General features: G+C 43.6%; 1 protein-coding gene across 2 annotated transcripts in view; it reads right to left on the reverse strand.

Moving 5' to 3' along the window:
* The window catches only part of SCRN1 (secernin 1), a 42,135-nt gene that overhangs the window by 12,860 nt on the left and 14,282 nt on the right, over positions 1-14,993 (reverse strand). For both annotated transcript variants that reach the window (XM_049785285.1, XM_049785286.1), the window contains exons 3-4: positions 5,101-5,282; positions 920-1,119 (exon numbers count right to left, since the gene is read on the reverse strand). In XM_049785285.1, the coding sequence (XP_049641242.1) occupies positions 920-1,119; positions 5,101-5,282 (382 nt within the window). The remainder of the gene's footprint in view (positions 1-919; positions 1,120-5,100; positions 5,283-14,993) is intronic.

A 14,993-nucleotide genomic window follows, 5' to 3' on the forward strand; every position in this document is an offset into this window, starting at 1 on the left:
ACTCCAGCCCAGGAGGAACATTTTCTACCCCTCAATTTATCTGCATTCACCCATCTTCCAAACACACCTATTTTAAATAAATAAAAGCCATTTGATTTTACAATCAGAAGGAGAGATGTGGAGTCTAGAAGGTGGTCCTTGTGCTTAGAGGCACCACCTGAGGTAGATAAAGCCATGACACAGTCACCGAATGAGGCCATTTATTATGGCTAAATAAATCCCGGGCATTTATGTTCTTATTTCTATCTCTAAGAAAAGAGAAAGGTGATTTGCATTGCTAACAAGACTTACACAGGTGCCCACTTCCTTCTCCTCAGTTTGTCTCCCTCCACCTGAAGAAGCCCTTTCTCTCACTGCTCAAATACAAACAGCTTCGGGAAGATAGAAATAGGAGATGGATGTGTGTGTGTAAGAGAAATCAGTGGGAATATTTTGCTTATAAATGTAAGTGAAGGTAAAGGGGCATTAGGCAAATCCTCCATCCACTGCTGTTCTGAGAACATTATTCCAGAGACATAACCTCGTGGGCCTGAAACAAATTCCTCTTCTTAAACAAGACTCTAACCAAGAGTCACTAGGTGACCAGGGGCAAGTCACCAAGGGGGAACTTACTGACCTGGGATAAAAGGAAGAGGGGATCCTTAGCCCAATTTGGGGGGGGGGGGTACCTGGGCTTACAGAAGAGCTGGCAGGCAGAACCAGGTCCTGCCCAGAAAGCAAAGAGACAACATGAAATCATGGGTTTGTATCATCAGATATGTGTCCTCATACACCAGGTTCAGGGGAGTCCAGGTTCCTCTCTAGAACCTCAGGAACAAGGCAGGTGGGGAGTTGACATTCTGACCCCAGATTTGAGAAAACAGGGGGATTCCAAAGGCCATGCCTGTCCAGGACCCCTGGGCCACCTCGACTCACTCACTCGTGACCTTCTCTGCAGCCCAGTACTTCCCCAGGGTCTCAAGCACCCAGGCCTCCTCACGGTCCACAAGCAGGTAGGCGCTCTGGAAACTGCAGCCGTCTGCGTCTTCATAGTAGCTCCCACCCTGGCCATACTCTTCCAACAGGCTGACAATGACATCCAAGGCTTCCTTGGCTGTTGTTCCTCTTTCTAAACCAAGCCTGAAGCGGAAACAAAAACAAAAACCAGGACATTTCCTGTGGCTATTGCCAGCATCTCGCCAGGTGGGCTGGATGAAGCCAGCTAACGTGTGTGTGTGTGTGTGTGTGTGTGTGTGTGTGTGTGTGTGTGTGTGTGTGTATGTGTGTGTGTGTGTATGTGTGTGTGTACATCAGAGGCACAAAAGCTGGAGTTGTTCAACATCAGTTGGGCATTTACTTTGCATTCAGCCAAAACAGACAGACTAGATTCCCAGCATCCCATATGGTCCCCTGAGCTTGCCAGGAGCAATTTCTGAGCACAGAATCAGGAGTGACCCCTGAGAGCCACCAGGTGTGGCCCAAAAACAAACAAACAAAAAAATAGGGTGGGGCAGACTTGAGGCACCTGCCTCCCAACCACCAGAACAGGCAGGGTTCTCAGAGGCTGCTCTCCTGAGAGGAAGCTGGGCCCCTTTGCCACTTTCCCATCAGCTTCCCCTGGAGCCCATCAGCCCTTCGCGAGACCCTCTCACTGCAAGATGGTTTCCCTCCTTCCTTAGGCACATTGGACTACATCAAACTATTCTGGTTTGTAAAGAAGAGAAACCTAGATGCAACCACCATCCTGGCATCCTGTTGTTTGCTCATAGTTTTCACTGGGAACACCACGGACCATCCTATTGCTCCTCTTTCTCCAACCACCTGAGTACCTGCCTCTATACATGTGTGTCACAGCGTTTCTTATCAAAAAGCACTAGATCATAGGCCAGGAAGCCTCTCTCTTCTCCCAGCCCTTCCAGGAACCCTTAAGAGAGCACAGACATAGTACACCCAGGTGATATCGGAGCTTGACATGATATATCGTATTTTTCACTCTATAAGATGCACCTGGGGCCGGAGAGATAGCATGGAGGTAAGGCGTTTGCCTTTCATGCAGAAGGTTGGTGGTTCAAATCCTGGCATCCCATAGGGTTCCCTGAGCCTGCCAGGAGCGATTTCTGAGCATAGAGCCAGGAGGAACCCCTGAGCGCTGCCGGGTGGGACCCAAAAAACAAACAAAAAACAAAACAAAACAAAAAGATGCACCTGCCATAAGACACAAGTAATTTTGATGCTTTCCTCCTCTGCACTCAGGCTTTAGCTCCAGGCAGCATTTGCTCCATAAGATTCACTTTGGAGGTATGGGGAGTGTATCGTATGGTACTAAAAATATGGTATTTAAGGTTGCATTTCATGCCACCTACCTGTAAACTAAATCCTCTGAGAATGAGGATGCAATCGGGAAGATGAAATGCACAGTACTCTAGATCAACAAGGCTGCAAACAGCCCTTTTTGGCAGGTGATGGCAAGAAAGAAACCCACATAAACTGTTGGTGGAATAGATTTTTATTTACAGCACCTTGGTTTACAAAGTGATTCCTAGTTGTGTCTTAGACAATCTTCTATAGGACTTAATGCCTTTGTCAGATCATTTTACACTCATTGAGTGGGCACTGGCCCACAAAAGTTCCTTTCAGAAGGTTCTGTGACAAGGTATTTCCAGCAACATAGAAAGCTAGATAAAAAGAGCCTGGGGAAGTAAATCTGCCCAACTTGGGCTTTTCCTTTTTTTTTTTTTTAATTTCTATTTTAGGCTCTGTGATTCACAATATTGATAATGGCAGTGTTTCATGATGATCTTTTGCTTGGTAAACATAATCATCTCTTATGAGGAATGAGAACTCCTATTCTCAGAAGCCTCCAGAGAAAGCATAGCCAGGAGTGCCCCCTTTCCTTTCCACATACCCCACAGCCTCAACTTGACTCTGCTAACAGCTCCCAGTGACTGCAACTGGGGATTCTTCTGAGGAGATTCAGCTCACTTGATATGGTGTAGCCCCATTGTAGAGGCTTTGAAACAAAAACACAACATTCTCTTCTGTGGTCCTTTAGAAATTAGTTGCTGAGAATCCAGAGAGATAGTATGGAGAGGGCACTTGACTTGTATACAGTTGACCTGGGTTCAATCCCAAGCACCACAAACCCTGCGAGGAGTGACCCATAAGTGCAGAGCCAGGAGTAAACCCTGAGCACTAACTGAGTATGGCTCCAAAAACAAACAAAAAATCATTAAAATAAAAATAAATAAATTGGTTGTTGAAATCATTTCATTACCTATGGCACAAATATCTAAATGAAATAGAAAAGAGGCACATTTGTTGTAAATGTTTTATGTTCAGGTTCTGAACTGAGTATTAGGCAGTTGTCAAAACATAAACTCAAAATATATTAGTATTTCAAATACTTTCTTCTATTAATCAGGAGAAAACTGGTTTTAAATTGGAGTTTTCCCCCTCCTTTTCTTCAGTCTTCCCAAGATTGTCAGAACTAGATGGAATGGAGTATTAAGATGCTTACACCCTTAATAGTGTGTCTTCAAGAGGCTTGGCCTTCAGTTCTGGGTCAGAAATTATAAGGCCTTTGAGTAAATGTACAATTTCTCCCTATAAGCCCATAAAGATGTCAAAACATAGAGGAAATTATCTTGGGGAGTTTCTCTGGGAGGAGGCCATCCAGTCTAGGCCTCACATTGAATAAGTGAAAGACTTTGATGCCTAGAGGTGATACAGTGTTGAGTAGCCATCCAGAAACCCAACCCCAATTCTCAGAATACTATTTCCTTCCAGGCTGCCCACTTCTACCCATGGCAAACTCAGTTACTGACCATTCACTTGTGCCTATCAAGCACAAGGCAGGGACCCCTGAATGAACAAGCAAACTTCCTTGATGTGTCAAACTCCATGTCTTCTTCCTCCAGTTACACCAAGAGCATAAGAGGAGAGGAAGGAAGAAAAACTGACAGACATGGTGTGTAAAGGAATTCTCTCTCTCTCTTTTTGCCCTGATTTGGAGGGGCACTCCTGCAGGATTTCAGGAGCTAATCCTAACTCGATGCTCATGAGTCATCCCTGCTGGTGCTCAGGGGACCATAAATAATGTTCGATAAAATTGGGATTACTTAAGGCAAGTCAGGCCCTTCATCCCTCTACCATCTCTGGAGTCCTTTGCCCTGTTCTTCTATGCTTCATCTATACCTTTTTATTTTCTTTATAATTAAGCCTTTTAAAATCAAGGACATTCAGTTATTGAAAATTCAGTTCACCTGTTCTTAGTCTACTCACAACATTGGGTGGCTATTATTACAATCAAAGATTAAAACCTTTCAATATGCCAAAAGACCCCTGCCTGCATTAGCAAAAAGCCCCCTATTCCAGTCAACCCCAGGCAACCATTTCTCTACTCTTTGACAAGAACTTTGCTCACTCACTTCATTCATTTAATAAAGTGTGTTCAATATTCACACAGATATCTCAGTACTTGATATTTTCACTTTTTAGTGAGGCCTCACCAGGGATTTTGTGAGGGAATAGAGGGGGTCAAAGCAGCACTGGAATCCAAGTTAGGGCCTTGCATATAGTTGGCCTTTATTCTACTATTTTTTTGTTTGGAGCACACTGACTGTGCTCAGAGATCTCTCCAGGCAGTGCTCAAGGAGCCATATGGGGTCCTAGGGGCTGAGCCCAGTTAGCTGTCTTCTTGTAAGGCAAACAAGTACCAGAACAAGAAAAGTACTATTTATTAATTTGGGAGGAGGGAGTTGGGCCACACCCGGCAGTGCTCAGACTTGGGGACCATATGGGATACTGAGGATTGAACCCAGGTCCATCCTGGTTCAGCCAATTACAAGGCAAATGCCCTACCAATGTGCTGTCACTCAGGCCCTGGTTAAGTACTATTTCTTAGTCATTACATCTTGAGTTATCTCTCTGACCCCATGTTTATCTTATTTTTGCAGAATATTCCATTGCAATTTAGTCTTTTTCCCCCCATCACCTCTAAGTCTATATCAAAATTATAGGAGAATTATAGGACCAGAGATGAGGTTGGAGCAAAGAGAAATCCTGCTCCGCACTGCCCCCTGCTCGTGGCCGCCATTTTCAAGACCCATCAAGACACATTACCTGACTAGATCCATCCCCAACAAGGCTTCGGTCTCTGCTGCCAGCTCCCTGGTGCTGACGGCTCTGTTGGCAATGCACACTCCATGTTCGTTGGCTCCCATTTCTGCTCCCCAGAGCCAGGCAGGTCTGCTGATCATGATGGCATGAGTCCTGGCAACTTGGTCAATTGAAATGTACGTGCACTAAAACATGAAGAGGGGGAAGAAAAAGCCATCACTGTTGGGTACCATGCAGGTATTTCATAGAACCACATCTGTGATGCCCACTGTGAAAATCAGGACGCCTCTGTGACTACCCACACTTCAAAGAAACACTTCAACATTCAATGTTTCATAGTGAATGCTCGTCTTGTGACTCAATTAATTTTCAGTTTCAAGCTTTGCTGTTCATCATACTACATCATCATCTGGAACCAACCAGCCAGTCAGATGGTCAGACTCTTCTTGGTCTGATAGTGGTGATTAAAACATCCCTATTTGGGCCGGAGAGATAGCACAGCGGTAGGGCGTTTGCTTTGCAAGCAACCGACCGACCCAGGACCACTGTTGGTTCGAATCCCGGCATATCATATGGTCCCTCGTTCCTGCCAGGAGAGATTGCTGAGCAGAAATCCAGGAGGAACCCCTGAGCACCGCTGGGTGTGGCCCAAAAACAACAACAACAAAAAAGGGGAGCTGAAGAGATAGCATGGAATTAGGGCTTTTGCCTTGCATTCAGAAGGACGGTAGTTCAAAATCTGGCATCCCATATGGTCTCCCGAGCCTGCCAGGAGCTATTTCTGAGTGTAGAGCCAGGAGTAAGCCCTGAGCACTGCCAGGTGTGACCCAAAAACCAAAAACAAACAAACAAACAAAAAAACCACCAAAAAGTCCCACAACATCCCTATGTATTCTCGAGGGTAAAAGTGCTTTTAGACCAACAATGATCAAACCTTCTCTTAAAGTTGTAGAACCCATTTGTAGAAGAAATTCTACCTAAAAAGCAGCTAGAAAGGAAGATGCTTTATCTGAAGGAAGTCTCTAAGACCCCTGAATTTACTCATCATACTTTCTTGAACACTCACTGTGATGGTCCTCAAGGAATGAAGGAAGGGAAATAGCAATAACACTTCACCCATAATACAAGCACCGAGCTTCCTCTCTCAGTCATGATGCTTCCCACTGTACCATCTGATCTGTTCCCTGAGCCAGGAAGACGGACCGTAAGGACATGCAGGTAGATTTCTAACAGCTGCAGAGCCTCTGGGCTCACCTCGTGAAAGTGTTGCTCCGACCTCCTTCAGGCTGCTGTGACGTTCCCTGGAAGAAGTTTATCCTTTTTCTATTGGTCATGCCTGGACTATTGCTTTAGTGTAAAACACTGGACTAATGCTAAAAAATGTTGATGTTGGGCCCGGAGAGATAGCACAGTGGCGTTTGCCTTGCAAGCAGCCGATCCAGGACCAAAGGTGGTTGGTTCGAATTCCGGTGTCCCATATGGTCCCCCGTGCCTGCCAGGAGCTATTTCTGAGCAGACAGCCAGGAGTAACCCCTGAGCACCGCCGGGTGTGGCCCAAATACCAAATAAATAAATAAATAAATAAATAAATAAATAAATAAATAAAAATAAAAAATGTTGATGTCGTAGAATAATCTCACTCGTTTGTGGGATATAAAAAAAAAATAAAATAAAATAAAAATAGCCAGAGACAATGGAGATGAGGGCCAGGAGAAACCAGTCCATAACAGAAAGCTTGATGCAAAGAGCAGGGGCATGCAATTAGAGTAGAGAAGGGTCTACTATGGCAATAATGAATGAAAATGATCATTCTGGACAAGAACTAGGTCCTGAAAGGAGGTAAAGTGACATGCATAATACCCCTTTAGAAACAATAGTGCAAATCATAGTGTCTAAAAAGAAAAAAAAAGAAGAAAGAGGGAAAAAGAGAAAGAGGTTAGTAAAAATGCCTGCCCCAAAGGCAGGCAGAGGGGAGGATAGGAGGGAAACAGGGGACATTGGTAGCAGGAAATGTGCACTGGTGAAGGGTGGGATACATTGTATGAACAAATTTGTAAGCATGGTGTTTAAATAAAAAAATTAGGGGCGGCGAGGTGGTGCTAGAGGTAAAGTGTCTGCCTTGCAAGCGCTAGCCAAGGAAGGACCGCGGTTCGATCCCCCGGCGTCCCATATGGTCCCCCCAAGCCAGGGGCAATTTCTGAGCGCTTAGCCAGGAGTAACCCCTGAGCATCAAACGGGTGTGGCCCGAAAAACCAAAAAAAAAAAATTAAAAATGATGGTGATGTCAGCACTTATGCAAACTCTTTCAAGAAAGCATGAAGACAGTCTAACCGGTCAAGTTTGTGGAGGCGACTGAAAGGAAAGGGAGGGCACCATGATCTAGTAACTCAGAACCTCCTTTTTTCCTGTTTGTGCCACAACTGAAAAGTCACTAACCTTAGTTCTCCTTGAGAACTTTTGTCTCTACATTCTATCTGTCTACAACACATGGGCCCATGGTGTCCACAGTATGGAATTCAGCCTCTAAATTACACAGAGCTTTTATCAGTTTCGGGAGCCAGTTATATTTTCAATCTAGCGGCTGAAAGCAATATATCAACCATCGGTTTTGGCCTTTTTAAATTCAAGACCAGGAACACAGACTGAATTGAGCCCACAAAGTGATTCTGCATTGATTTTTCATAACCTTTAACTGGTAGGAGGAACTGAAGTGGAGGCAGTGTGCACTCTCATTGGCCAGGTGACACCGTATCAGCACAGTTCCTTTGAGGGGCTGCTCTGTCCTGGGATAATGGTATTTCACTGCATAAATATTTGTAAACTGAAAGCTATTTATATACAGAGGTTGTCAGAGATCCATTAATTTTTAATAGCAAACTAATATTGCAATAGAACATTGCAACCCTCTTGGAAGGTTTTTCCTCTATTCAACTCCCCAAAGTTATTTCTTTAAAAAAATGAATCTAGGGCTGAAGAGATAGCACACTGGTAGGGCGTTTGCCTTGCATGCCGCCACCACAGGACAGATGGTGGTTTGAATCTTGGCATCCCATATGGTCCCCCATACCTGCCAGGAGTGATTTCTGAGCGTAGAGCCAAGGTGTAACCCCTGAGTGCTGCCAGGGGTGACCCAAAACCAAAAGAAGGAAAGAAAGAAAGAAAGAAAGAAAGAAAGAAAGAAAGAAAGAAAGAAAGAAAGAAAGAAAGAAAGAAAGAAAGAAAGAAAGAAAGAAAGAAAGAAAGAAGAAAGAGAAGAGAAGAAAAGAAAGAAAGAAAAAAGAAAGAAAGAAAGAAGAAAGAAAGAAAGAAAGAAAGAAAGAGAGAGAAAGAAAAAAGAAGAAAGAAAGAAGAAAGAGAGAAAAAGAAAGAAAGAAAGAAAGAAAGAAAAGAAAGAAAGAAAGAAAGAGAAAGAAAGAAAAAAGAAAGAAAGAAAGAAAGAAAGAAAGAAAGAAAGAAAGAAAGAAAGAAAAAATCTTTTAAGTAAATCATGGTCCACTATGCTCTACATCTAATTGAGTTATATATTTTAAAATTACACTCTCAGATAAAATGTGATTTAGGAAGTAACTAAAAAATTATTTCTGTGAAGGGGCCAGAGAGATAGCACAGTGGTACGGCATTTGCCTTGCATGCAGCTGATCCAGGACAAATGATGGTTCGAATTCCAGGATCTATATCCCCTGAGCCTGCCAGGAGCAATTTCTGAGCGCAGAACCTGAGCGTCGCCGGGTGTGACCCAAAAACAAAAACAAAAACAAAAACAAAACAAAACAAAAAAAAAGGGCCCGGAGAGATAGCACAGCGGCGTTTGCCTTGCAAGCAGCCGATCCAGGACCAAAGGTGGTTGGTTCGAATCCCGGTGTCCCATATGGTCCCCCGTGCCTGCTAGGAGCTATTTCTGAGCAGACAGCCAGGAGTAACCCCTGAGCACCGCTGGGTGTGGCCCCAAAACAAAACAAAACAAAAACAAAAACAAAACAAAAAAATTGTTTCTGTGAAGCAAAAGCCTTTTGGTGCAAGAATTTTAGTTCACTTCTTTTGATTACACCGAGTTGCCAGTGGGCTATAAAATTTCTTGAGGGGGTCCTTTCCAAAATTCTTATACCTACTAAGTAAGACCCAGTGACAGTTCTGCTCAAGAAAGAATTGGTAAAAAGGGTTGAATCTCAAATTCATAGGTTTATTAGAAAAACTGAAAAGAAGATAGCAGTGGAAGCAGAGACTACAGTGAGTTGGCATTTGTCTTGCCTTGGGTTCAATTCTCTCCACTGCATTTGGTATCCCAAGCACCACTAGGACTGATCCCTGAGCACTGCCAGGTATTCCCCAAAATAAAAAAAAAGAGAGAATAATAAGAGAAAAATTAAAGTAAGGAATGGGTTTATTTGTTGACCCCTAAATTAATTTTCCACATTAATTTTTATGTTCAGTTCTTTGTTGTGTTGAGTTCAATCACACACAGATTTTTTTTATAAGTGTTATTGGCAGATATATCCCTGACAATGCTCAGTCCCTGAAGTTTGACTAGGCAATATAATGAATGGCACACACACATTTCTCTAACCAAGTACCAACTGCTGTGCCACTCAGGCCTGCTGATTTACTGTGCTGCATTTTATCTGTTTGTTTTGGGGTCACAAACAGTGGTACTCTGACTACTCCTGATTCTACATTCAGTAATTATTTCTGGCAGAGCACAGGGGAGCATATGAGATGCTGGAGATTGAATCCAGGTCAGCCACATGTAAGGTAAATGTCCTCCCCACTGTACTATCACTTTGGCCCCTTCATATATCTTATCTCCTTGCCTCATGCCCTTGCACATTTGATCAGCCTACACCTGCTCTGCCTTCCCTCACCATTTCCATCCCCTTCTAAAATATCCTACATTGCCTTAAAAGCTCATGAATTCTTTGAATATGGTCACTCTCCTGGCTAAAATTTAAGCTCTGTGAGGCAGGAAAACTTTGTGATGGCTCAGTTCTGCACTCTGTAACCCACCTTTGGTACCCATGAGATGTCAATATGCTTTTCTCAGGATGACTAAATAAAAGACATCAAAAAGAGCTGAATAGAGGGTCAGAGAAAAGAGGAAACACTTCAGGAAACTTTATGAAGGAGTGACATATGATGATGTTGCAGGCCATTTATGTGAGGTGGGGGAAAGATAGGTGCAGCCTTAAGAGGGGTCTGCCATTTCACTCCCTGCCTGCCTCGATTGTTCAAGGAAGTGCCTGGGAAGTTGAGGGCTGAGAAAAATTTTCTTTGAGCACCTGTGCAATAAAATCTGTAAGTCTCTCTTGGTCCATTAGACAGTCATGGAACTACACCTGAGTCACACTTGTTCTTCCTGGCATGTAAAACAGTCCCTGCCACCTGATTTCTCAGAGAGCCATAGAACTCAGGATGAAGCAAGGAATTGTTCTTTGTAGCACCAGAAAATCAGTCCTAAATTCTACTCAGGTTTTCCAGAGAGGTTGCCCTCTCTCACAGGAAAGAATTTCAGGAAGGAGATAAACAGTACAGAATGTGAAGCCTGGAGCAGAAGGGACCCCATTTTGTCAACCTAAAGTTAAGTTTAGATTTAAGGCTAACAAGACTAAGTTCCACGTAAGGGGTTTTTATCTTGGGTTTCTATCCCAACAATAATGACACAGACCCCAAAGCTCTATAAACCACAATAAACCACCCCAGAAATCTAGCCATCAAAGGACATAATGAAACACTGTAGAAACACCCTAGAGAACAGCCTATCAATTTAAAAATCAAGACTTCCTGCTTCTAGCAGGTTTGTGACCCCCTGGGTAGGGCCACCACCCTGCGAGGTGGCACTGATTGATCAGTTTGTAGCTTGTTGGTAGACAGAATAAAGCTCTGCTTTGCTTTGCTTAATTTCAATTGTGTAGTTTTGTCCTTCAACTCAGGACCCTGACAAAGAACAATTTATTTAGGAAGTGGGGGCAAAGTTCTGAACTCAACAGAGGGTTTTTCTCCAGAGTAGAGATGGGGGGGGGGGATTTGTGAATTTTCCCATAATTGCCTCGGTCTGAAATTCTTTACACAAGTAGATCATTGGGCTTTACATGAAGGAAAAAGAACTGAACTACCAACCCAACATCATGATCTTCTCTTTGTGGTATTTATACTTCATCTCCTAGGAGTCCAGTCATGCTTTGGGTCTGAAATTCAGCAGCTCAAAGAATTCCCAAGTTCCTCTTAGGAGTCTGTGTATGTCTCAAAGCACATGCTTGGGCTTATTTGGGCTCCAGGCATATTAGCAGAAACCCTGATCTCTCTCTGCCTAAAGCAGCCTGATCTTGAAAACTGGGCCACATAGCAAAGTATTCTGGACTATGGGGTAAGCCTGAGAAAAGAGAGCAGTAGGATGTCAAAGGTGTGTTTATGGTCCAGAGAGGTGCTCTGTTTTGCTCTATTTGGGTGGGGGGGGGGCATGGTGGGGAATAGCAGGATGTTGTGAAATCATGAAACTGCTAAGAGCTCAAATATCCGATCTAAACAGAAACACTGACAAAATAAAAAATCCCAGAGGACATGTTTTCTGTGGGAGTTTAAACTAGATGCAGCCAAATTTTTCAGGCCAAACTCATTATTTGAAGAAGGAGGGAGATCCCCAAATAGGCAGATGGACTAAATCAGGCCCTTCTAGGCATGGAGCTGAAATCCCTCACCAGATTTCACATACTACAGAGCAAGGGTTGAAGAAAGATGGGGTCTGTATGCACCCCAAACTAGTGAATGTCTTTGTAGCAAGACCTCTATGGCATTTTTCTCTGGGACTATAAAAGCCTGGGCTTAACAAGGGCCCCTCTGTGGCTGCTTACTTACACATGCTCCATTGTCTCCATGTCTGACTAGTCACAGCCAGGTCCCCGAGGGAGCCAGTAGAGACTTGTTTGCTGCATTGAGCTGGTTTTTAGAATCCCCATTGGAGAGCAAACTCACAATTAAGAAGCATTTCCACAAGCTGCAATTAGCGAAACTCTGAAAACCAATGGTCTAGCACATGCACTCCACAGGCAGTCTCTTTCTCAAGTTAAAGACACTGACCTTCACAACTGACACGTTATCAAAGAGGTGGGGAATAGAGTGGGATTTGAGGGAATTGAGAAGAAATTGCTGAAGGCAAAATATCATAAAGCGGGGCCGGAGAGATAGCATGGAGGTAAGGCATTTGCCTTTCATGCAGAAGGTCATCGGTTCAAATCCCGGCGTCCCATATGGTCCCCTGTGCCTGCCAGGAGCAATTTCTGAGCATGGAGCCAGGAATAACCCCTGAGCACTGCCGGGTGGACCCAAAAAAAAAAAAAAAAAACCAAAAAAAAAAATATCATAAAGCACCTATAAGCATCTTTAAGAGTGACCAAAATATTTAGCACCCATCTCCAGTTATAATTCTTTTTATTTTTATTTTTTGATTTTTTTTCTGGTGTTTGGGCCACACCTGATGACACTCAGGGGTTACTTCTGGCTATGCACTTTGAAATCGCTCCTGGCTTGGGGACCATATGGGATGCTAGGGATCGAACTGAGGTTAGTCCTGGATCAGCCACGTATAAGGCAAACACCCTACCACTGTGCTATCGCTTCGACCCCTCCAGTTAAAATTCTTAACGGGATTTCCATTTAAGAAGAAAAAAGAGTAAGGACCAGAGAGCAGGTAGCACAACAGGAAAGGTTTTTTCATTGCAAGTGCTGATCCGGGATCAATCCTAGACATCCCATATGATTCCTCAAACTTGCCAGGAGTGATTTCTGAGTGCAGAGACAGGGCTCTGTCAGGAGTGGTAGAAAGAAAGAGAGAGAAAAGAAAGAAAGAAAAAAGAAAGAAAGAAGAAAGAAAGAAAGAAAGGAAGGAAGGAAGGAAGGAAGGAAGGAAGGAAGAAAAAAGGAAGGAAGAAAGAAAGAAGGAAGGAAGGAAGGAAAGAAAGAAAGGAAGAAAAGAAAGAAAGAAAGAAGGAAGAACAGAAAGAAAGAAAGAAAGAGAAGAAAGAAAGGAAGGAAAGAAAGAAAGAAAGAAAGAAAGAAAGAAAGAAAGAAAGAAAGAAAGAAAGAAAGAAAGAAAGAAAGAAAGAAAGAAAGAAAGAAAGAAAGAAAGAAAGAAAGAAAAGAAAGAGAAGAAAGAAAGAAAGAAGAAAGAAAGGAAGAAGAAAGAAAGAAAGGAAGGAAGGAAAGAAAGAGAGAAAGAAAGAAAGAAAGAAAGAAAGAAAGAAAGAAAGAAAGAAAGAAAGAAAGAAAGAAAGAAAGAAAGAAAGAAAGAAAGAAAGAATTGTGACAAAAAAAATTCTTACAGGAATACTTTGGACCCCACAGTTTGTAGGTTGCAAATTAAAGATGGGCAACATGTGTCTACATCTCTTCCAGCCAACCTTTCCTAGAAGAATCAGACAGATCTGTTACTGACTTCCAGGTGCCAAAACACCTAAAATATCAAATAAAATAGGGCTAGGACAGTCACTTAGAGGGTGGGAGCACATGGCTGGCAGGTAGACATCCCCAAGTTCAATTTCCAGCAGCCTCAGTGGACTCAGCATCAATGGGCTCAAGTTTGGAGCAACACTCTGAGGCCTCCAAAATAATGGAAAGGACTGGAGAAAAGGTACTGTAGGTACTTGCAAGTGGCATATGCCCAGTACTGCATATGCTTTCTCAAGCATGTCCAGGAGGGATCCCTGAACCTAGAGCTGAAAATAAACCCCAACCACAGTTGGGCGTGGCTCTCCAAATACAAGCAATTTAAATTAGAAGGTGCAGTGTGGGGATTAGGGGAGGCATTCAGCTTAAAGGCCATCATGACGTTGATAGTACGTTCTCAGGTTCTCAGATCACCTGTTGATCTCCCCCACTCCCTCCAGTGACTCTGGGAAAACATACCAGGTAGGAACAGATTGGGTATAATGATGAGCTATGGCAAGGTCTGAGAAATGGTGACAAAGGTCGCTCTTCTGCAGATTGTGACCTTCCTGATTCCCCCCATCTCCTACAGGCACACACTCTTGGGTCTCACCCAGGGAGAGGGTCTGGAGACACTCACACAATAGAGGCTTCAATAAATGAAACAGCCATTGTGCCTTCCCTACTGTGCCCCTGCTGCTGAGCACAACCCTGGTGCCACCAGTCAAGATCCCTGTAAAAGAGGTATACAAGTCAGCCAAGCTTCTTAGGCAGAAAAAAAAATGAAGTATGGACAGTGGAGAGGGCATTTTCCTTACACATATGGTGGACTTTGATTTCTGGCATCCTGTATGGTCCCCTCAAACCTGCCAGGAGTGAGTCAGATGTAACCCCTGAACACTGCCAGATGTAGCCCATAAACAAACAAGCAAACAACCAACAACACACACACAACAGAGCAATACTTTTTGGAGAAATAGTTTTAGTTTGGAAGTATTTGTAATGGTTTGTTGGTTTGGGGGCCATATCCCAATGTGCTAAGGTCTAATTTCTTCCTGGTACTCTTAGAGATCACTCCTGATGCTGCTTAGGAGACCATATGAGGTGCAGAGGATCAGACAAGGAAGCAAGGGAGGAAGGAAGGTTCCTTTGGTGTTCTTGTAGTGTTTACAAAGCATCTTTCTGTCAATTGGTCGCTTATCATAAAAATCCTGTAGAGACACTACAAGAACTCCTGGAATAATTGTATTTCAAAGAGGCCCAGGGCCCCAGAGGCATAAAAGAGGGCAGGCGATATCCAAACCCTCCTTCCTGCAGGCCTGAACCCATCAGGTTGCCTGTGACCAGTTGATTTTCAATTCCAGTTGATTTTGGTGGGCGGACAATACCCGGTGGCACTAAGGGGTTACTCCTGGCTCTACACTCAGAAATTGCTCCTGGCAAGCTTGGGGTACTAGATGGGACGAGGGGATTTGAACCACCAT

Source organism: Suncus etruscus, chromosome 13 (genome assembly GCF_024139225.1).
Source record: "Suncus etruscus isolate mSunEtr1 chromosome 13, mSunEtr1.pri.cur, whole genome shotgun sequence".
In the NCBI taxonomy this organism is placed as follows: domain Eukaryota; kingdom Metazoa; phylum Chordata; class Mammalia; order Eulipotyphla; family Soricidae; genus Suncus; species Suncus etruscus.